Genomic DNA, 19544 nt, shown 5'->3' with positions numbered 1-19544 from the left:
AGCTCAGACCAGGTGAAGTGCACTGGAGTGCATAGATCTTCCTCATTCTTCTTACTTACATCATATTTTTTAGCGGAAAAAAATTCTGGCGTCTTCCTTTTTTCAGAGTGATAGCCAGCAAAAGTGCTTAAAATTGTTTTAAGGTAACCAGGTTCCCTCATATATTTCCTAACATATGGAACATAAACTATACACTGGGCTAATGTCTAGGTCATTATAACAACTCTATTTTATTTATTAAGCTTCCCTGGACTTGTGTAATGTAATGTATTTGCTGCAACATATACGTCCATTCAACTTAAAATTTCCCTCCCTATGCGATAGGCAGAAATGAAAGCTAGCGCATCTTTGCTTTCAATTGCTCGCATTGCCAAAGTAACGCTAGCAAAAATTTGCCAGCGTTTGGCGCCCACGAAGATACTCCGCATTTGAGTGAATTAGCGTTGTCTGACCAAATTTTCGTCTGCCAAAGTGTAGCGATAGGAGTGAATCGGTTGCTGGCAAATTTTCGCCCACGAGTAAATCTGCCCCTTAGAGTCTTGCCAAACTGAATCCAAAACCTATACCTATAATGGTAAAAATGTGCCAGCAATTTTGTGACCACACATCGGCAGAATCCATTTCCCCAGATTCTGGGGTCTGGCTGAACACTTGAAAGCCCGAGATGGTGCAACCCTAAGGGCTAGTCCACACGAGGAGATTCAGGGAGATTTTTGTCGCCTGGCGACTAATCGCCTCTTCTTTTGAGCGACTATCTCCCCGAACTGCCTCTGCGTTTTTCCCCATAGGTTACAATACAAAGTCGCCTGCGCTAATGCACACGCGGCGATGAGTTTTCAATAGTCGCCTAAAGTTGCCTCTGAGGCAAGGGGCTGTTATAGAGACTTATTAGGGATTGTAAAATGAAAGGTTTATTTATTCTTTAATGTATCAAATTGAATAAGTTTTAAGAGGATGCAAAATGAACATATTTCTAGAAAAATGGTAAAAAATAAAAAAAATGTAAAAAAAAAGTTTATTAGAAGTGATCATTTTGAAAACAACAAGGGGCATATTTATAGAAAAAATCAGATGAATTAGTTATGGATCTCCTGGAATGAATCATTAGTAAATCAGTCACCAGGATTTGTGAAAGTGAACTTCCCCTTAAATAAGCTTATCAGACTTCAGAAAGTTCATTTTCTTGACTTTTTGAGACATCGTCATATGTAAAATTCCACGTTATTCAGATGAAATGTAATTGGTTGTACTTTGAGTAAAGTGGGATTAGTCTTGAACAAACCAAAGGGCATTGTGTCAGCAATCCATCCCTTATTTACTTTTAAAGAGAGAGAGGTCCTTTCAGGATAACACATACTCATTTGTTATGACAACCTCATAGCTCTAGCATAAAACAGTGCTCAGTTGTTTAAAGCTCTACTAAATATTCCGGCCAGTCTGTATTAACACTTGGCACCACAGGGACATATTTTAGTATGAAAAATATTTTTAAAAAAAAGTTTTTACTTAAAGAGAAACACTCTCTCACATAGAGAATGAAGCCTCCCCACCCCCAACTAGAAATAATAAGGCTGTTAGAAGTCACCAAGAATTCCATGTTCCAATGTAAGGACACAGGCCTGTATAATCCACAATTATTTTTAGGGAACCCTCCAATAGAATTTGATTGCTGAGAAATTTTGCAGGCATATGGAGTTTGAGTGAGGGAAAGTAAAAAGGAGATTCTGACATTAGATGACACTATATATCATTTTATTCATTACAGAACATTGTATTGTACAGGGAAAATGCCATTGGGATCACAAATACTTACACATCCCGGGCAGTACAGCACAACGGGCTCCTTAAATCAGGGCTGACCCTGCTATTTATAGGGACAGGAGGGAAATATTCCCCATACAAACTACCCTTCCTCAATGTCTAGTGGGTCATGCCAAGGCATTTTGGCTAAACTCATGCTCTTTAATATCTGATAAAACTCCACTAGTGAATGATTTCCCAAAGAGAAGTCCCATCAGCTTTTATACATATGGCTGAAAATGAAACTTGTGTTTCATAAGAATCACTTTAAAATGAATCTGCCTGTATTCCATCACGGCAGGTATCACATATGGAACATATACACGCTCCCTTCAAGTTGAGATGCTGCAAAGTGTGGTCAGGACCTTAAATGGTGTCAGTCACGTTTCATTTCCGGCACTATGGAAAAAGGCACTTCTATTTGAAGTGAGGATGAGACAAGCTCTTCGCTAGTGAGACTGGGGGTGCCAAATAAATGCTGTGATTGGCTATTTGGAAGCCCCTATATGGATTGGCAGCCTACACTCTCTTTGGCAGTACACCTGGTTTTTATGCAAGGAATTGAAAAATAAGCTCCTGCTTTGAGACCACTGGGAGCAACATTCATGGGGTTGGGGAGCAACATGTTACTCATGAGCTACTGGTTGGGGATCATTGGTCTAGATATTGGCAGCAAAGTGATAGAAAAAAAAAAGAGTGTGTGTACGTGGGAAAAGAATAAGTGGGGATTAGGAAAGGTGGACAAGTTATTGAGGGCTTAGATTGTAAGCTTGGATGAAGCAGTGCATTTAAAGCAAGCTTGGCCTGGAGGCTCTGGAAAAATCCAATGGGACAGAAAAGGGAATTTGTAAAGATGGGTGCATCATGTGAATAGACCTTGATGTGGGAGTGTAAAGAGGAAAATGATAAAGGCTGTTCAGAGAAAGGAGGTTACATCTGGGATGTACTTCATAATTAAAGGGGTGATGTACAGTGGTACAAACGTCCTTCAAGCAGCCCTTGTGGAGCAAGATAAGAGGTATATGAGCCTGGCAGGATGGATTGGGGTGGGGGGTAAGTAGTATTCTGAGCAATATGATTGGACAATGGAGGACTAGTCTTGGTTGTGGAGAAGTAGAAAAAGGATTTTGTGAGCATCAGGATGTGGGGAGTGAATGAGAGGCCAGATATGTCACAATCATCACTTTTTACTACAAAGGCAGCCAATCCCACCAGAATAGAAGGGACAAGAGACAAGCTGATCAAAAGCACGGTAAATTGTTTTTATTTTAATTCAGAGAACTGACTGCAACGATACAAATGCATGAGTCACCTAAACAGAAGAGTTAAAAGAGATAAAGCTAGGACTATGGTTCATCCAATTACATTTTTTTTCTGTTATATTGAGCCATAAATTAACCTGGAGATATACCTTGTGGGATTTTGTATTTACACCAGTGCCTCTCCAGAATAATACAAGCAGGAACAAGGGAACATATTCTTGATAATCAAATACTGCAGAAATGTGACAGCTTAATGTAAAAACATTAAAAAAAAAAAACAGCAAAGAGAAATTTAACCCAGCGGAGAGGCCTTTTGTCAGTGATCTCTTCTAGATGCACAATATAAAAATAACAGATTCTGCATTTAACATATACAATATATACAATTATTATTTGCACAATTAAATTAGAGCTGGATTTATTTAAAGGCTACATTATAAATAACTTGCAGCGATATATATACTACGTTTAGCTTGGTGTAAAGGTTCTCTGGGAAATACTATATGCAAAGATGATTAAGGCAATGGCACAAGGGCAGATTCCAAGTGGTTTGTTCCTGCAGTGATTAGTGGGCGGGGACAAAATGCTCCGAATCATCCTGTGTGCCATTGACCTCAACGTTTACCAACAGCATGTGCATAGCAACAGGCCAAGCAGGAAACAGTGACACCCTTCCTGTTGTTAGATGCATCTTAATCTCCCCAATATCCTACAGTAGGGTATATAAGGGCCACAATGGAGAATCACAACTGTTTAGTCGACTGTGTGTAAAAACTGACAATTTGGAGAGATCTGGGGGCGTCACAAAGGAAACGGAACCTTCCACATCACCTGGGGGACTTATTCTGCAGATAAAGAATCCTGCTTGACTCAGCATTGCCAGTTCAAGGCTTGGTTATCAGAATAAATGTATCTGTTCTATGTGATTCCATTTATTCCACTGATGGAGAGTGAGTGGGCTGGGAGCTAGACAAGTCTACAGTAGGTGTTTAAGAGATTTAAAATCGATAGCTGACAATGCATACTGAAATCAGTCCAATATACCAAGCAAATTAATACAAATCATGGGAAAATAAACCACACTGATGTGTAAATTCAGACGTTGAATTATAAACACTAGAACAATATAAAAGAAAAGGAAAGGCAATTAAGGAATTCATTGTTTGAGTCAACATGGTGACACATTGTGCACAGTTAAAATGGAAAGCGTATTCTAGCAAGACTAATATTCAACGACAGCATTGTGCCCTATGAAATAAAACATCAAACCTTAATGTAAACCTGCGACCCACTCCTTAAATCTGCTAAACCAGCAATGGGGAAATCTTTCATTGTAAACACGATTTGTTTGGCACATTGGCGACGCATTTCACAAATGGATAAAGTACAAGAAGAAACTTTTTTTTGTTTGTTCTGTTTTGGGCTGATGATGTAAATACAGTTTTCACAGGAATGATCCGGCAAACATAAGTCTTAGGAAATAATGCAGTTTTTGCCTTTGTGCCCCTTTTTCTTCTTGGATTTAGTGGTCCTTTGACTAAACTGAGAACTGGATAGCGCATTTGTTGGACTACACAAGTCATCGGAAAAATACTGATATCTCTGCGGCCGGGGCTTAGGAATAGGCTGGCCAAGGAAATAGCCCTCCTCTTCAGAATCCGAAGAGGACGAGGAACAGGTTGAGCACCAAGAATCTTCATCTTCACCATATAACCCAAGGAATTTACCTGCAACTTTGCTGGGCAGTCCAACATTAGAAGCAGCATTTGAATATTGTCCAAAGAGGTCAGCGTTCTGAATATACGCCTGAACCTGATGAGCAGATTTATTATGAAAAAGTCTCTCGTAATCCTCTGCTGTGTAAAATCGGTTTCTTTCTTTTCCAGACGGCTTGCTATCTGTCGCAAGATGAAGTGCATTTTCAGAACGTGATTTCCTGCTTTTCCGTCGCCGGTGATGATGAGGCCTTTGGCTTCGCTCTTCAAAGTTGTAAACTCTTCTCCGACTCCTTTCGCTCATGGGCGGCTGACGGATTTCTATGCTGCCATAGTCTCCATTATCAATGACATCATCTGAAAATTTGACCTGAGGTCTTGTTTGGGATTTAGACCTCCTGAGCGCAGACGTGTGCATTGGCTTTTCCTCTGGAGGTGGCTTTTCCTGGCAAATCTCAGAAGTTAAACTCTTCAGAGACTCTGTGCTTCTGTTCAGCATGGATGAATTAAGAGTTCCCATATTGCTCATTTTCTCACAATCCCTGGTGTTCAAGTCTTGAAAATTCTGGTAGCAAAATAGTGAAGGTCGGGACTTGTTTTCTCCATCCACAGATGCTCCTAAAGATAAACAAATGGCTGAAATAAGTAAAATGTATAGAGAAACAACAATAAACCTAAAAAATAATGATTTATATTTGACAGTCAGAGTATAGCTTAGTCAATGGTTGTTCCTACTGCAGTGCTATGTCTAACTTGTTCTATTATTAATATCAACTGGGTAAATGAAGCACATTGTCTCTGCATTATGTTTCAGCTCAGAAGAACAATAGTCATCATTATTTTAAGTCAAGTGTCCATAACTTTCTTCACCCATGAGCCACATTCAGATGTAAAAAACATTGGAGGGCAACATAACCATGCAAAAAGTTCCAGGGGTGCCAAATGTGGGCTGTGATTGGCTATTAGTAGCCTCTGTGTGGACTGACAGACTACAGAAGGCTTTATTTGGCAGTACACATGGTTTTTATGCAACTAAAATTTGCCTTCAAGCCAGGAATTCAAAAATAAGGACTTTGAGGCCACGGGAAGCAACATCCAATGGGTTGATGAGCAACATGTTGCTCAAGAGACACTGTTTGGTTAAAACTGGTTTAAGCGAATGCAGCACACTCAGTCAAATATTCTGAATCAAATAGTGCATGTTTTTATAGCAAACAAAACGTAAAGTAGCACAGAATACTCTACCTGTTATATTAGACAGTGCTAAGGAATCCATAGAGTCACGGATGTTCTCATTCTGAGGTTTCAGATTATCTGACAAACATTCCAATGAACGTTTATACCATGGCATTTTCTCATGCATGTAAGCAGAAGCTCCATGATCCATATCCAGTTCTTGTAATTTTCGGCTGCTAGCGGGGCCAGGATGGCTACCATATGCAGAATCTCCAAGTCCATCCTGGGACTGGGTCCAGTACATATCACTCTGATATTTTTTACTAGCTAAGCTTTTATTACGGTTGTTTCTTTGTAAATCATTTTTGCCTTTGATATTCTCAGACATCCAGTGCTCAGTAGATCTGTTATCCTCAGGTGGCTGCTGAAACAGACCCTTTTCTCCAAATTTAAGAAGCAACTGAGTCATGTAATCATCATGTTCAGCCCATTCTTCATGGTCCTCTGGAGTCTCCTGCTCATCTCTTGCTTTCCAGAAGTCATTATCAAAACCTGCTCCCTGCCTTGATATACCGAGATCATCCATCTTCCTAGACAGAGTATCGTCAGCATTGCCAGACATTCCTGGGAACTTGTAATTTAAAGCAGGAGACAATAGCAGAGATTGTCTACACTGGTCTGCAGATCTACTACTTTTGCCCATCCGTACACTTCTTCTGGATTCTCTCGATCTTGCAGATTGAAAGGCAGAGTCAGAAGAGTCAGATGCATGCACATCCTCTCCCAAACTGCATGCCTTGGAACAATAAATCCGCCCCTTTTTGGGCAAGAAAGGGCAACCCAAAAGAGAAACTTTACACTGGGCGCAAGAAAAACATGTCTCTGTAGCATGCCAGTGTTGCCCATCGTAGGTCATTTGTGCGTGATCCACTCCTGTGAAAGAAACAAGCCATTGTCAAGAATATATGCAATCGTATTCATTAGATATAATCTTAGCATTGTCCTATGAAACACAAATATGCCTCCTACAGTGAACATGGACAAAGTCCAACTGCATAAACTGCAGCAGAAATAATCACAAGATCTTAGAAATCCTAATATCACCTGAAATGGCATTAGAGTATACTATTTACCTATATGGTCTCCGCAGGATTCACAGTACTCTGCGTAATGAGATTCAAAGCAACCGCAGCAGAATGGGCGACCATCTTTCATGATGTATCTCTGTCCCCCCAGCACCGTTTCACACTCGTAGCAACAGAAATGGTTCATGTGCCAGTGGCGACCTTCAGCTTCAGTGCATTCATCTGCAAATATTATCTGCAACAGGAGAAAAAGAAACTTTATTAATATAAAATGGACTTTAACTCAATGTCAAAAGAGCTACACTTCTGAAATGACCTGCTAACTTTCCCACTGCTAAGCAGACAGTAAGAATACTTTGCTTGCAGCTGTGTACGACTCCCTTCCACTCCAGACAGAACAGAATGTACAATAAAGCTCAGCAGCAAAGGCAACACCTAACTGTAAATGTATTTATCCACATTGATTAATCCTAGGGACACAAAGCTGGCGAACAGATGTCAGAGGCTGTGTATTATAATTCAATGACTGCTGGAGGTCTGGCTTTAGTTTACCTTTTCGGTGCCAAAACACTGGCAACACACTTATATACAACAGGTTATAGTTAGCCACCAGTGTACAGAGCATCAATGGGTAATATCCGAAAATAATTAAAAAGTTGCAATCATATCCTATACGTGTTGATATGGTACAGTGGCCCTCAGCAAAGGCAGATGGAAAGAACGTGAAGGTTTGGGACATATTTTTACCTCATCACAAGCTGAGCATCTTGGCTTAAGTAGTTCAGCATGGTGCCTTCCACAGTGTATTTTTCCATCTTGGTAGAAGTAGATTAGATCAACAAGTAGCTCGTTACATGTGGAACAAACAAAGCATGATGGGTGCCAGCACACCCCCGGGCCAGCTCTTGAAACAAAAATTGCAATTTCACCTCCATTAATCTTCTCTCCGCACTAGAAAGAAAAAAAAGAAACAAAACCTTGAGCAAGTCTTACCTTACCATACATGGGCTGATTACTGCCATATTTGTTACTATTTTCATTAAAGGAAAATGCTGATATAAAACATGCAAAGGAAGTCAAACATCCCTTAATAACTCAAGGGGAAAAAAGCAAACATTAATTGTGTCATTAAACTTGAAACCATTATAACGGATTTTAATGAAATTAGTTTCTCAATCCAGCTATAAAGTTCTTTAGGCGCGTATGTAGGAATGTAGGCCACTAGAGCTTATGTTTGATTTTTTTAATGTACCTGGAAATACTAAAAGCGGAGTGTATAACTAGTTTCTTGTGAATCTTTACTCGCTTAATTTAGAGATTACTCACTACCTTCAATAAGAGGTTACCAAACCTGCATGCCTAAGGGCTAGTGGCCTCTCTGCTGACTGAAAATGCCCCATTCACCTCCTGCAGCTTCTACGGACTTGAATGAGAAACACTTCTATGTGCATACTTGCTTTTTACTTTTCAGCCTGCTGAGAAGCATCATAACATCAGCCTAGGGGGTTGTAATAACAGGTGCTGCATTTTCTACAGGTCTAATCACCTATAGCAGCCAATCAGCAGGTAGCATTGACTGGTCACTAGATTAAAATTAAACATTTTATAGAATGCTATGGGTTACTGCACATGCTGTGCCTTTTATTACATATGGTGGTTGGCCTCCACTAGTTCAGGAAAGACCAGACCTAGTATTGTTATCCCTTGCAGCCCGTTTTATAACACAATTTGCTACAAATGTTGCACACCAAACGACACCTACCTTTTCACACATAGCATGCATCACAGCCCGTGACAACATTTTAATATTTCCTCTGCCAAGAGCCTCCTTTTTGCGTTGTCCACTAAACATCTGTAACTCCTTCTTCTCTTCTTCACACAACGACTGACAATATCGCACCTACAAGAAAAAGTAAAAAAAAAAATCATTGGTAAAATACAACTATTTTATGTGGCGCTAGCCGACTCCTTCCAAAGAACTTGGTGTAAGCGGCTGAGCAGTAAAATAGAATATTGTTATGATAACCGGAAGGAAAAGTTTAGCACTGCACCAGAAGGGAAACAAAGCAAACCGTTATTTTAATGATAGCAACTGCTTTAAAGATGTTTGCTATTCCTACAATAAAGCCAGGAATTTAAACAATCCCGGTAACTAGCAGGTAGCCGCAAACACAATAAAACGGTTTACATGGACATTCTTAAAATGGCTGCACCACAAAAACCGGAGAACGGGACAATAGACTAAAAATACCCAACAAAAGATTTAATAGCAAGCAGCAGAGAATGTGTTTGAACTTTGTACAGAATTTTGCAAAGAACTGAATTGCAGGAAATCCATTCCCAGTGATGCAATTTTAAATATATGAGAAATGCTCAAATCTTATAAGTCTACCCCTGTAGAATATGTTGGAGCTTTATAAACACATAATGACTATGATAATACGTTTTTAAAGGAGCGAAAGGATAACTAGTTGTAGTACTTTGTGCAGAGCTATACCCAAGATAAACTTACCTCATTGTCATGTGGAGGAAGTTGGTACAAGAGTTGCTTGATCCTATACTTCTCACCAATGCTGTTTACATAGGGAATCTTCTCTTCAGGCAGGCAAGCGAAGTATAACTGGACCTGAATATATGTGAAAAAGGACAGCCTGTTAATAACTTGGCAAGGGACAAGCCCTCACTGTAAAATGCTGTCATGTGCCTGGTGGAATGCAGATAGCCACAACAGCAGAGGTTTACAGTGAAATGTCTCATGGAAATAAAATCAAAAGGGTGCATTAGTCTATAGCTGCTTTGTGCTGATTTAACAAACACCGCATGAGCCAAGTCAGAGCTAGATAGTCATGAGTTTTACACCCAGCTGCTGAATTGCTCTTGAGGAATGCAACTTTCAGTGGCTATTATTGGGGTATCATAAATTATGCACATTTAATGCTGCTATTATGTCCACCTCCTCCAGGACTGGTCAACAAGCCATTGGACATTCCACCCAGGGCTGTCTACAATTACCTTTGCCAACATGTGAAACTAGCCAGGGAATGGCCCTATAAAGAAGTTGAATTTGCTTGGTGCATTTTACACATTGGTGAGACAAAAGCTGCTTTGTAAGCTCCTGCTGGTAGGTTCACCCTAAGCTTCAACTTTCATTGCCTCCATCTGAGCCTTTTACAGAGAACCCAGACGCAACTTCTTAGAAGAGGTCACACTGCAATGTGTTTTACCAGCTGCACTTTTCAATTCTAAGTGGTGCAAGAGCTACTGTATGCCAGATGCTGCGCCAAATACACCTTTACTTGCACAAACTGGTCCTACTGATTAGTGCCATACTGATTACCAAAGAAATCTCTGGGAAATTATTGAGAGCTGCCTTCTTGGACTGGAAATATAACCAATATCAATAGTACAAACAGATGAATAAGCCCTATAACTATCCCAATAAATTAAAAAAAGGACAATGTGAACATCTCAGTTGTTAAAACTGCAAGTCCCACCACTTCTCTTCCAGATGGAAAATATCACAGCTGAGTTGTGTCTACAGAGCAACCTTTTCTACATAGACGTTTCCTCCATGTCATGAGGCCCTACAGAAATGGTGTCCTCTAGTGTTTCTCTACTTGTTTATTTATTTTTGGCAACTGTACCTGTTCGGGCCGAAGACCTGGTGGAACCCACGTGTATTCTTCCATGGCGCAACCAGAGTCATCATCTGAGGTGGAACTTCGCTGACACCCAAATGTAAGCTTGTTAACTTTCTGATCCATTTCCAACGACATGTGTAAGATTGTTATGGGTCGTTCCAGCTCATCAATTGCTCTGGGGAAAAGTAAATGATGCCATTAGACGGGATGCTAAATCCAGTTCATTTGAGGATTTTTGAGCAGAAACGCACAGAGAAATCCACCACAATACAAACTTGTTTTGCAATTTTTATTGTATTGCAGTTACACTCCTTTCAATGTAAATGGATGCAGAACCAAAAAATCCTACAGTTCCTAGTACTGGGAAATAAAGGAGATATGAGCATACCATTATCCACAATTCATAGGTGAAGGTTCGAGTTCTTTTATTCTACGACTGTGTGGTTGTTACCCACCGTGTGTTATGCAAATCTCCTAAACCTCTAGGCTGGCTCTACACATGAACATGATGCTGTTCCACTAATACGTAATCAGCTAAACACAACTTCTTTTTCTCAGGATCACTAATGCAATTATCAATTTGGGGTGCAAGCAGATTAAATTTAAAGTAAAATAGAGCTTGTCCATGGACAATGTGACCTTTTGGCCCTCTATAATAATAGACTACTCTGCTGGCTCTTCAACTGCTCAGTGTTAAACAAACTCCTCTTCAACAGGTGCTTAACTACTGGCCTCAGCTACAAGCACTTTGTTTCCAGCAGTCCTGGAAGAAACCTACAGCACTTACAAGAAACAGCACGCAATCAACAATGTCTAAGAGGACTTGTTTATTTGGAATGCACCTCTTTCTATGTTCTGGAAGACCTTAAAGGACAACTCATTTACTGGTTATATTTTCTCTCAACTAGTCCTCAGACATGGTAGAGTCTTGCTTCTCTGGGTCTTTCCCATTTGTGTCTGGCTCTACCCAAGCGTTGACGTTCAATTGCCAGAGCAAGGCATACAAGGGTGGCATGTGATACTTGCTATTAATGGAGCAGCAAAGTAAGACTATTAAAAAGAAAATATTTATTTGGGAATTTAGCTCTATTAGAAAACTAGTCACCATTTTTAGCAACTGTTTTCCATTTCATTTCCCCCCTTGGGCAAAGAAATGATATTATTTCATCACACTATTAAATCTTGTTTACAGCTATTTCTGTAAAATACACCATGGAATGTAGCAATAGCGACATAGCACAATTAAATTTAAGTTTAAGTGTGTACATGACAAATCCTACTGTTAAATCAATAAAAGGGTCTACTGGAAGGTCTGCAAACAGGCAATTTACTTTTCTAATGACAGAGCAGATCTCACATATACATTTAATTAGGCTGGCCTGATGAGACATTCAAAACTCATTTTAAAAAAATACTTAAGAGAATCGTTAGTTTCTCCACCAAAAACTCTATACTTCCAATGTACCAAATGGAGTTTCATGCAGATCTTACGCTGAAGGCAGCCACTTGGCAGGAGTTAACGCTCCCCTGTGGAACATTCTGAAGCTTCAGGGGAGTCACAAAGAAGGTCTTATCCATGTGAAATATGATGGTTTACCCAGGCTGAAACATTAGCATTCACATACACTAAGGACACTGTGATGCATGTATAATAGCAGAGTTGTGCCCACAGCTGCTCCCTTGCAGGTCAAGGTTTGTGTTTTAAGAGACTTTTTTGCTTACCCATCACATTTAGGACCCAATGAGCACATTTAAAATGACCAGACACTACATTTAGTGTGCAATTTGAATCAAGTTATCTTTCTGTTCTGGGATAAAAGTAACCTGTGTCACTAACCACAGAAAGAAAGAACACGTCCAGACACAGTATATGCAATAAAATGAACCAGATAAAAGCTAAGAAATATCAGGTTAGATAAAGTTTCAAACATTGTGTGTTTTAACCCAATTGTGGTGAGAAGAAAATAGTTAAGGGATGCTTTTGTTGAACTCAGCACCTGAGTAATGTAGCCCAGCATCTGGAGGGGACAAACAAGGCAGGGATGATAAAGCCTGGGTCACGGAGATGTTCTACACTGAAACACCCAGCATCCTGTGCTAAAGGAGGTTTGGGTAGGATTTTGGAGGGCTGGATGACAATGGCTGGAAGGTGGAGATTGTAACATTGTCATGCTTAAATTAGTCAGCAAATAAACGTTTTAGTAATGTAAATGTCCCTCTCGGTGCAACTATAAACAGTTAGGAATGTGTGCCATCAATACCATTTCCTGGTAAACGCCAGTTCTAAACTAGTGGAAAATGCACATGCCAGACAGCTGCAAACTCTTGCATGCTTAACACTCAAAGAACTAGCAATTTACTACTCAATAATTTACTTTAATTAAAATGTAAAAAAAATATACATTTTTTTAATAAAAGTGCTGCTTGATGTCTCTTCCCTTCTAAGAACAATATTTTATGAAACACAGACTGCTGCCTTCATTTTCCCAAGGTTTAGTTAAACATATGGCCATAGGAAAGCAAAGGAAAAGCAAAGGTCCCAGAGCAGGAGTGAGTCTGCTGAATGTGTCATAGGAATGAATGCTTTTACAGTTGGACAAGTTCTTCAAAGGAAGTGGCCAAACTCATGTCAGGAGCAGTCAGCATGTTCAGCCCAATGGAGCAGCTGTGAAAACGAAGCCTGATGAAACAGTCTATTTCAGTCCAGGCTGCAGATGACTGACTGCCTTATGAATACAATTTTGCTTTGAAACTTGGATTTCATTAATGTACAGCTGACACTATATTATAAAACCATTTTTAATCTATGAATCAAAGTGATTAAAAAATGTCATATTAACGTTCTAGTGCTGCCTGGCAGAATTATGAGGACAATGGGGTTTTATATTTTCCAACTTAGAAACTTCTAGCCAGCTGGAAATGCTGAAGAAACCCATGATTGAGAAAATGGATATAGTGTAGACACCATGAAACAGACACTATCCATTCCTGTATGTATTTAGGGTAAGTATAAAAGCAAGAAAGTGAATACTGGAAATCGTAAGCATTTGAGCTGCTTTTAATTACAATGATAATGGGTGAGCGGTTTCTTTTTAATGGACATGATAGGGAAGCCTGGGGCAAAGGTATAACATATAAACAGCAATTAGGATTTCCTACTGTGCAATGGCAGTTGTGTCATATTGCAGTTGTATGGTGCCCAGTTTGACACATTTTTTGGAGGAAAGAAAAACAGATTAAGATTTTGTATTAATAATAAAATACAAAATCTGGGACATAACCATGTGTTCCCCCTCTCAAATTTGTATTCAAATGCCTATGCTTTTGATAAAGATGACTATTGCAATTTTAACATTTTCATATCACTGTCACCCCCATGCTAAACAACAACTCCTTTGTGATTCCTACTGGAACCAAGAGCAATAAGCTTCCAGGAAAAATAAACACAAAAAGAAAAAAAAAAAAAAAAAAGTCTCACAACTACAGATGGGAAAACAAAATTCCATTTCAGGCCAAAAGATACAACAAAATTACCTTCATGGGCAAAAGTGAGTTTAGGGAAGAGTGCCAAATTCCAAGCACATTTATCAGGAACTTTGTGGAGAAAAGCTACTTGTTTCCTTTGTTACTAGCTGTTGTAAAAAAATATTGCACCAGGATTCAATCCTGTCCCAAATACAAATTCTCAAATAACCCAGACTCCAGAGTCCATAGGAAAAGAAGGAAAATGAGGGGTAATGTTACTTAGACCACCTGCATATCAAACAAAGCTTCTGTACTGTGGCCAGCTGACAACAAAAGTGCACATGCAACGTACCAAAGCCAAGTTTGTTCAATAAAGAGGATCAAATTTGAGGCCATCTTATATGTCACACAGAACAGACACTCACTGTAAGCAGCTCAGGCAGCCCTCACCCTCTAAGCTTACAGCTGAAGCTCAGCCATCAACATCCAATTAACCTCACTTACAGAAAGCCCCAAGATTAAGTGCCTGCAGGGAATTCATTGCAGAAGGCCACAGGCAGAAAAAGATGCCAGGACAAAAAGTGCCATTTGTTTAAAAAAATATTGCTATACTTTCATCCAGCAAATAAAAGCAAAAGATCCAAAGCACTCCTCATATCAGAATCTTGATTCCGACACCCAATAAAAAGAAATGGCATACACCGGCTGTACTCTGACTTTTAAGAGAAATAAACAAAATAAAGAAACTGCTTCCAAATCCTCATGACATGATAGCAAAGAGCTTACCTTGGTGAGGAGAGCAAGTTGCATGTAGCTGAGTACCGGAGTTCAGATGTCCTGGGCAAAATTCATGCACTAAATAGCTGTAAACATTCCTAGATGTTCCTCTCTAGCAGAAGCTCACTTTGTTTGTTTCCATCCTACTTTCTAAATGAGCTCTGCCAGCTAGAGCCCTACCTGTATTTTAAAAGGACCAGCCCCTCTACTTAGTCATTGTCACAAGCCCTGCCCCCCATTCATCCTGTGCTTACAAAAGATTCCAACACCAGTGAAGTCAGATGTCCAACAGCATTCCCAACTTCCTCTGCCTCAAGCCCATCCATATGAACCAGGGCCAGTCCAGCCTGCATCAAAAGCAATGGGAAGCCCTCCATTGATTGCTCTTCAAAACACACCAGGAGGCTCTCTACATAAACAGCCATGCATGTGAGCAAAACATTCCAGATGGACAATATGGAAAGACTCCAAGCCAACAAAGGGGGAGGAGAAAGATAAAGCACTACTAACCAAGCCTGTCTATGCACTTACATGTCTACACATTACTGTATATACACTAATGGAGGAGCCACTCTCTTTGTAAAAAACACAATTATTGATATCATTATATCTAAACCCAAAATAATAAAATACATGTCTCTAAACAGAAAAGGTCCTTCTCTTACCTACTCAACTCACTTTCAGTACATTGATCAGCAGTAATTCTTCTCCGTGACGCATATTTAAAAGTGCTGATCTAATCCATGATAATACGTTAAACACTCAGCCCTACAAGTGGTTTCTGATTCACATCAGGTACAAGGGCCGGGAATGCACTTCCACACAATTGTCACTGCATGGTTTCCAACTGGTCTGACCAGACACTGCGTCACACCACATACACATAACAAAGATGTCAGTAGGTAGAAGTCATCTCTATTGTTTGAAAATGTTACATTACCAGCTACACAAAAGAATTTATTAGCATAAAAAAAGTGAAAACTCCACTTTAATGGGCAGAATCAGAGCAGGTTTGCTACTGAAGCTAGAATGTCAGTAACACATGGACTCATTTCTAGGAGGAGACCCAGAGTGACAATTTTCATGAGACCAGACGGAGAACATAAAATGGAGATGTTTAGCAGAAGAGGAAATGTAAGTGTGAGTCTGAAGAGTCTGCTTTCAGCTTCAGCAGTGGATGCAACTGGTAGACAGCCAACATGTTCACCAATCCACACACATGCTGACCCCTGTAGAGCAGCTATTAGCAAGCAGCCTGGTGCAGCTGGATTCCACTCCCATAGGACAAACACATTTTCCTGCAGCCTCTGGGCCCCTTTTTAATAGAAAATTGCCTCAAACCTTGTCTTTAGAATCCCAAGTCAACCAATGAGCACAAGTGAATCAATAAGGAGAGGGACACCTGGGAAAGACTTGTTGCACCTGTGTTAAAGGACCAGTAACATTTTTTTAAAAAAAAATTTGTTAGTATACAACGAAAAAAAAACACAGACAAATGAAACTTTGAAATTGCTAAGTCTTGATTAAGAAATAACTTACCGAAGGCGACAGGACAATGATCCATCGTGCGGTGCTCAATTTCTCCACCCTGGCTATCTCCTATAAGGAAGGCAGGGAGGAGAAATTGAGCGACGCATGATGGATCGACTTTTCTGAAGAGGAGCGCAGAGTTTCGGTAAGTTATTCTAAATAAAGACTCAGAGATTTCAAAGTTTCATTTGTCTTTGTGGTTTTTTGTTGTTGTATACTAACGAATTTTTTTTTTTAAAAAAATGATGTTACGGGTCCTTTTAGAGGACAAAGGGAGGGGGATACTGACATGATTTTTATGGTGTAGTTTTATATTTCTAAATTACATTATTTACACTGCAAATAATTCACTCCACCATATGAAATTTTATTCCTGAATCAACAAGTACATTTTTTTTTCACTTGTAATATTGATGTGTAGGCAGCCATCTGAGGTCATTTTGCCTATTCTTGTGTTTTAAGAAAGAGCCAGCACTTTAGGATGGTACTGCTTTCTGGCACGCTATTGTTCCTCCTACTCAATGTAACTGGAGGAGTCACAGTCGGACTTGCATTTTTACTTTGAGTGTTATTCTCATATCTGCCAGGGAGCCGTTATCTCGTGTCAGGGAGCTATTATCAAGTTACTTTCTCATTGTTCCATGGTTCGGCTGCTGGTGGGGGGTGGAGGGGGAAATGTCACTGCAACTTAAAAAGAGTGACTGAAGTTTATCAGAGCACAAGTCACATGACTGGGGGCACATGGGAAACTGACAATATGTCTAGCCCCATGTCAAATTTCAAAATTAATTATTAAAAAATCTGTTTGCTCTTATGATAAATGGATTTCAGTACAGAAGCAGCACTATAAACAGATGCATTTTGAAAAAAACATGTCTTTAGAGCCGAGTGTATCAGACCTGCATAAAAGAATGGAAATCGCATCATGTGCAGCATACTCCTTTATTCATAGATAGAAAATGTCACCAATATGAGCGTTTTGTTAAGTATCCATTGTTCCGATAGGCAGGTGGATCCAACTGCTTAATTGTCCTGCTATAAGAATGTCTGATTAAGAGAGACAATTTTCAGGCGAGATTTGTGTCATCTCAGCTTTGTCTGAAAGTCATTGTTATTGTCAAGGGTGAACACTTGGACAGAAAAGGCGTGAGGCAAAACTGGGCTTCTCAACAACTGCCTTTTGTATTGCCAGCAGCCAATGGCATCCTAAAGCTGTCCTACTGCAACAGCTAGGGAGTTATTCAATAGCACCAAGGGCAAGCAGCTTGTACAAAATGTCATTGCCCAGGTTAATCAAAATTTGGAGAGGTGTCAGTTTCACATAAGGGAAGCTTTCATTGATGCATCACTGTATAATGGCTCCATGGTCTTCTGTTAATCTACAGCTTTCCTCAAGTAGAAAATATTTTTTTTCAACAAATTGTTGTGAAGCAATGTGTTCAGCGCAGCACTGAATACAGAAGTGGGTTGCATTTCATAGAGACCACAATTTGCGCTTATCACATCCAGTTCCATTCCAGTATCCAGAGAAGGGATGTTGTGTAACTCTTACTGGCACATATTTGACAATCTAAAGAGAATCAGCACATTTTAAGGCTTCAGTGTGGTTTACTGCATTTTAGTCCACAATAGTCACAATGTAGACGGCAAATTTGTGTTCTCTCCCACACACACATTGCTGCCACCGGATGCATCACACTGCAGAGAAATAGCACACCTGCACTCACAAAGAACTGGCTTACTATAGTCTGCATTTTATACCACATAGTAATATTCTGTATATTTACTTTAATGGCTATGAAGGGCAGTGACTGGCTGCTATTCTTTCAGCATTGAAAGGCTCTGTGGTCCTGTTTTTACCTCCACCTTCATTTGTAGAAAGCATTTATACAGCTGCATACTGTCATAAGGGGTGGACATATTTAGCCGACATATTTCACAAAAGTGCCCAAAATTGCCCACTGCCTGCAATGGGATTTGCCTGAAAGCACCTGTACTGTACAGACAATGCTTATTTAACTCAATGGGTCACTTATCAACACTGGGTAAATTTGCCCATGGGCAGTTACCCATGGCAACCAATCAAATTGTTGCATTCATTGTTCTCCCTGCAGTTGCCTGAAAAAAAAGCCAAGCACTGATATTAGATTGCTACGGGTTACTGCTCACAGCCAATTTGCCCAGTTTTGATAAACGAGCTACAATGAAATCTGCCTAGTGTGTATGCTCAAGCTTAACCCTTTAATGGGGGGGTGCATATAAATTAACAAAAAAACCATAATCCTTCCGCAGAAAAAGTATTAGTATAGAGCTTACATGTCAAATCTAGAGTAATCTAGCAGCCCTACCCTTCATATATGAAGAAATAATTTATATCTGCACATGCCTCCTGAAATCAAAGCATTAGGAGGAAGTGTAGGACAGTAAGTGACAGTAATTAAAGGGCACTCCTGCACATGAAAAACAGTTTGTCCCTTGGTAAATCTAGAGTATAACCAGTTGTTTTGGGATTAAACAAACTATAACACGCACTGTCACCACTCCCACGTTAGCACATGGATTTTATATGGGTCTGCTCACATGCACTCATAGCCGGAAGGGTCAATGGTTTGTCGCTGCATTTGCGAGATGTATTGAAAAGCAGCAAACAGCAGAAAGGTAATGAGAGAATAAAGAGCAGCAATTGTGGTAAAAAAAGCCTCCTGTATGGATTTTCCCAACACGATAACATCTTTTTTTCTTTCCAGTTCATTGGTTAGCGAATTAAATAAATGCGGATTCATGAGAACAACCTGGGTAACGCATTAGCTGAACAATCCAAGGAAGAGTTTTTATAAGATAGCTAAAGCATAAACATAGAGCAACTGTGTTGTGCAATTTGTCCTAGAACTCACTACGGTGTGATCTCAAACCATTGCAGTCCGTCCATCTGGACAGAGAATCTGTCCTACCTGTGCCCCCATCACTGTGTGCGAGGTCAATGGCTGACCTGGAAGCAGCAGGAGCCGGCATTCCTCCTCCACTTTGAAATCTGTTGGCTCACTTGTCTAAAATAGCAAATCAGTGCAATTCTGCCATCCATGCGTCCTGCCA

At 39.9% G+C, this 19544-nt stretch overlaps 1 protein-coding gene across 1 annotated transcript; it reads right to left on the bottom strand.

The window, feature by feature from the left end:
- Positions 1-3041: 3041 nt before the first annotated feature.
- Positions 3042-15076, bottom strand: prickle1.L (prickle planar cell polarity protein 1 L homeolog; the record flags this gene model as incomplete). Its single annotated transcript, NM_001088700.1, is given in 8 exon segments — positions 3042-5395; positions 6023-6886; positions 7087-7273; positions 7786-7989; positions 8801-8938; positions 9551-9664; positions 10683-10854; positions 14931-15076. Coding segments are annotated over 8 exon segments (2601 nt in total). The 3' UTR covers positions 3042-4535.
- Positions 15077-19544: the final 4468 nt, after the last annotated feature.

This window comes from Xenopus laevis, chromosome 3L (genome assembly GCF_017654675.1).
Source record: "Xenopus laevis strain J_2021 chromosome 3L, Xenopus_laevis_v10.1, whole genome shotgun sequence".
Classification (NCBI taxonomy): Eukaryota; Metazoa; Chordata; class Amphibia; order Anura; family Pipidae; genus Xenopus; species Xenopus laevis.
Note: the sequence above shows the minus strand (reverse complement) of the source record. Positions and strands in the feature narration are given on the sequence as shown.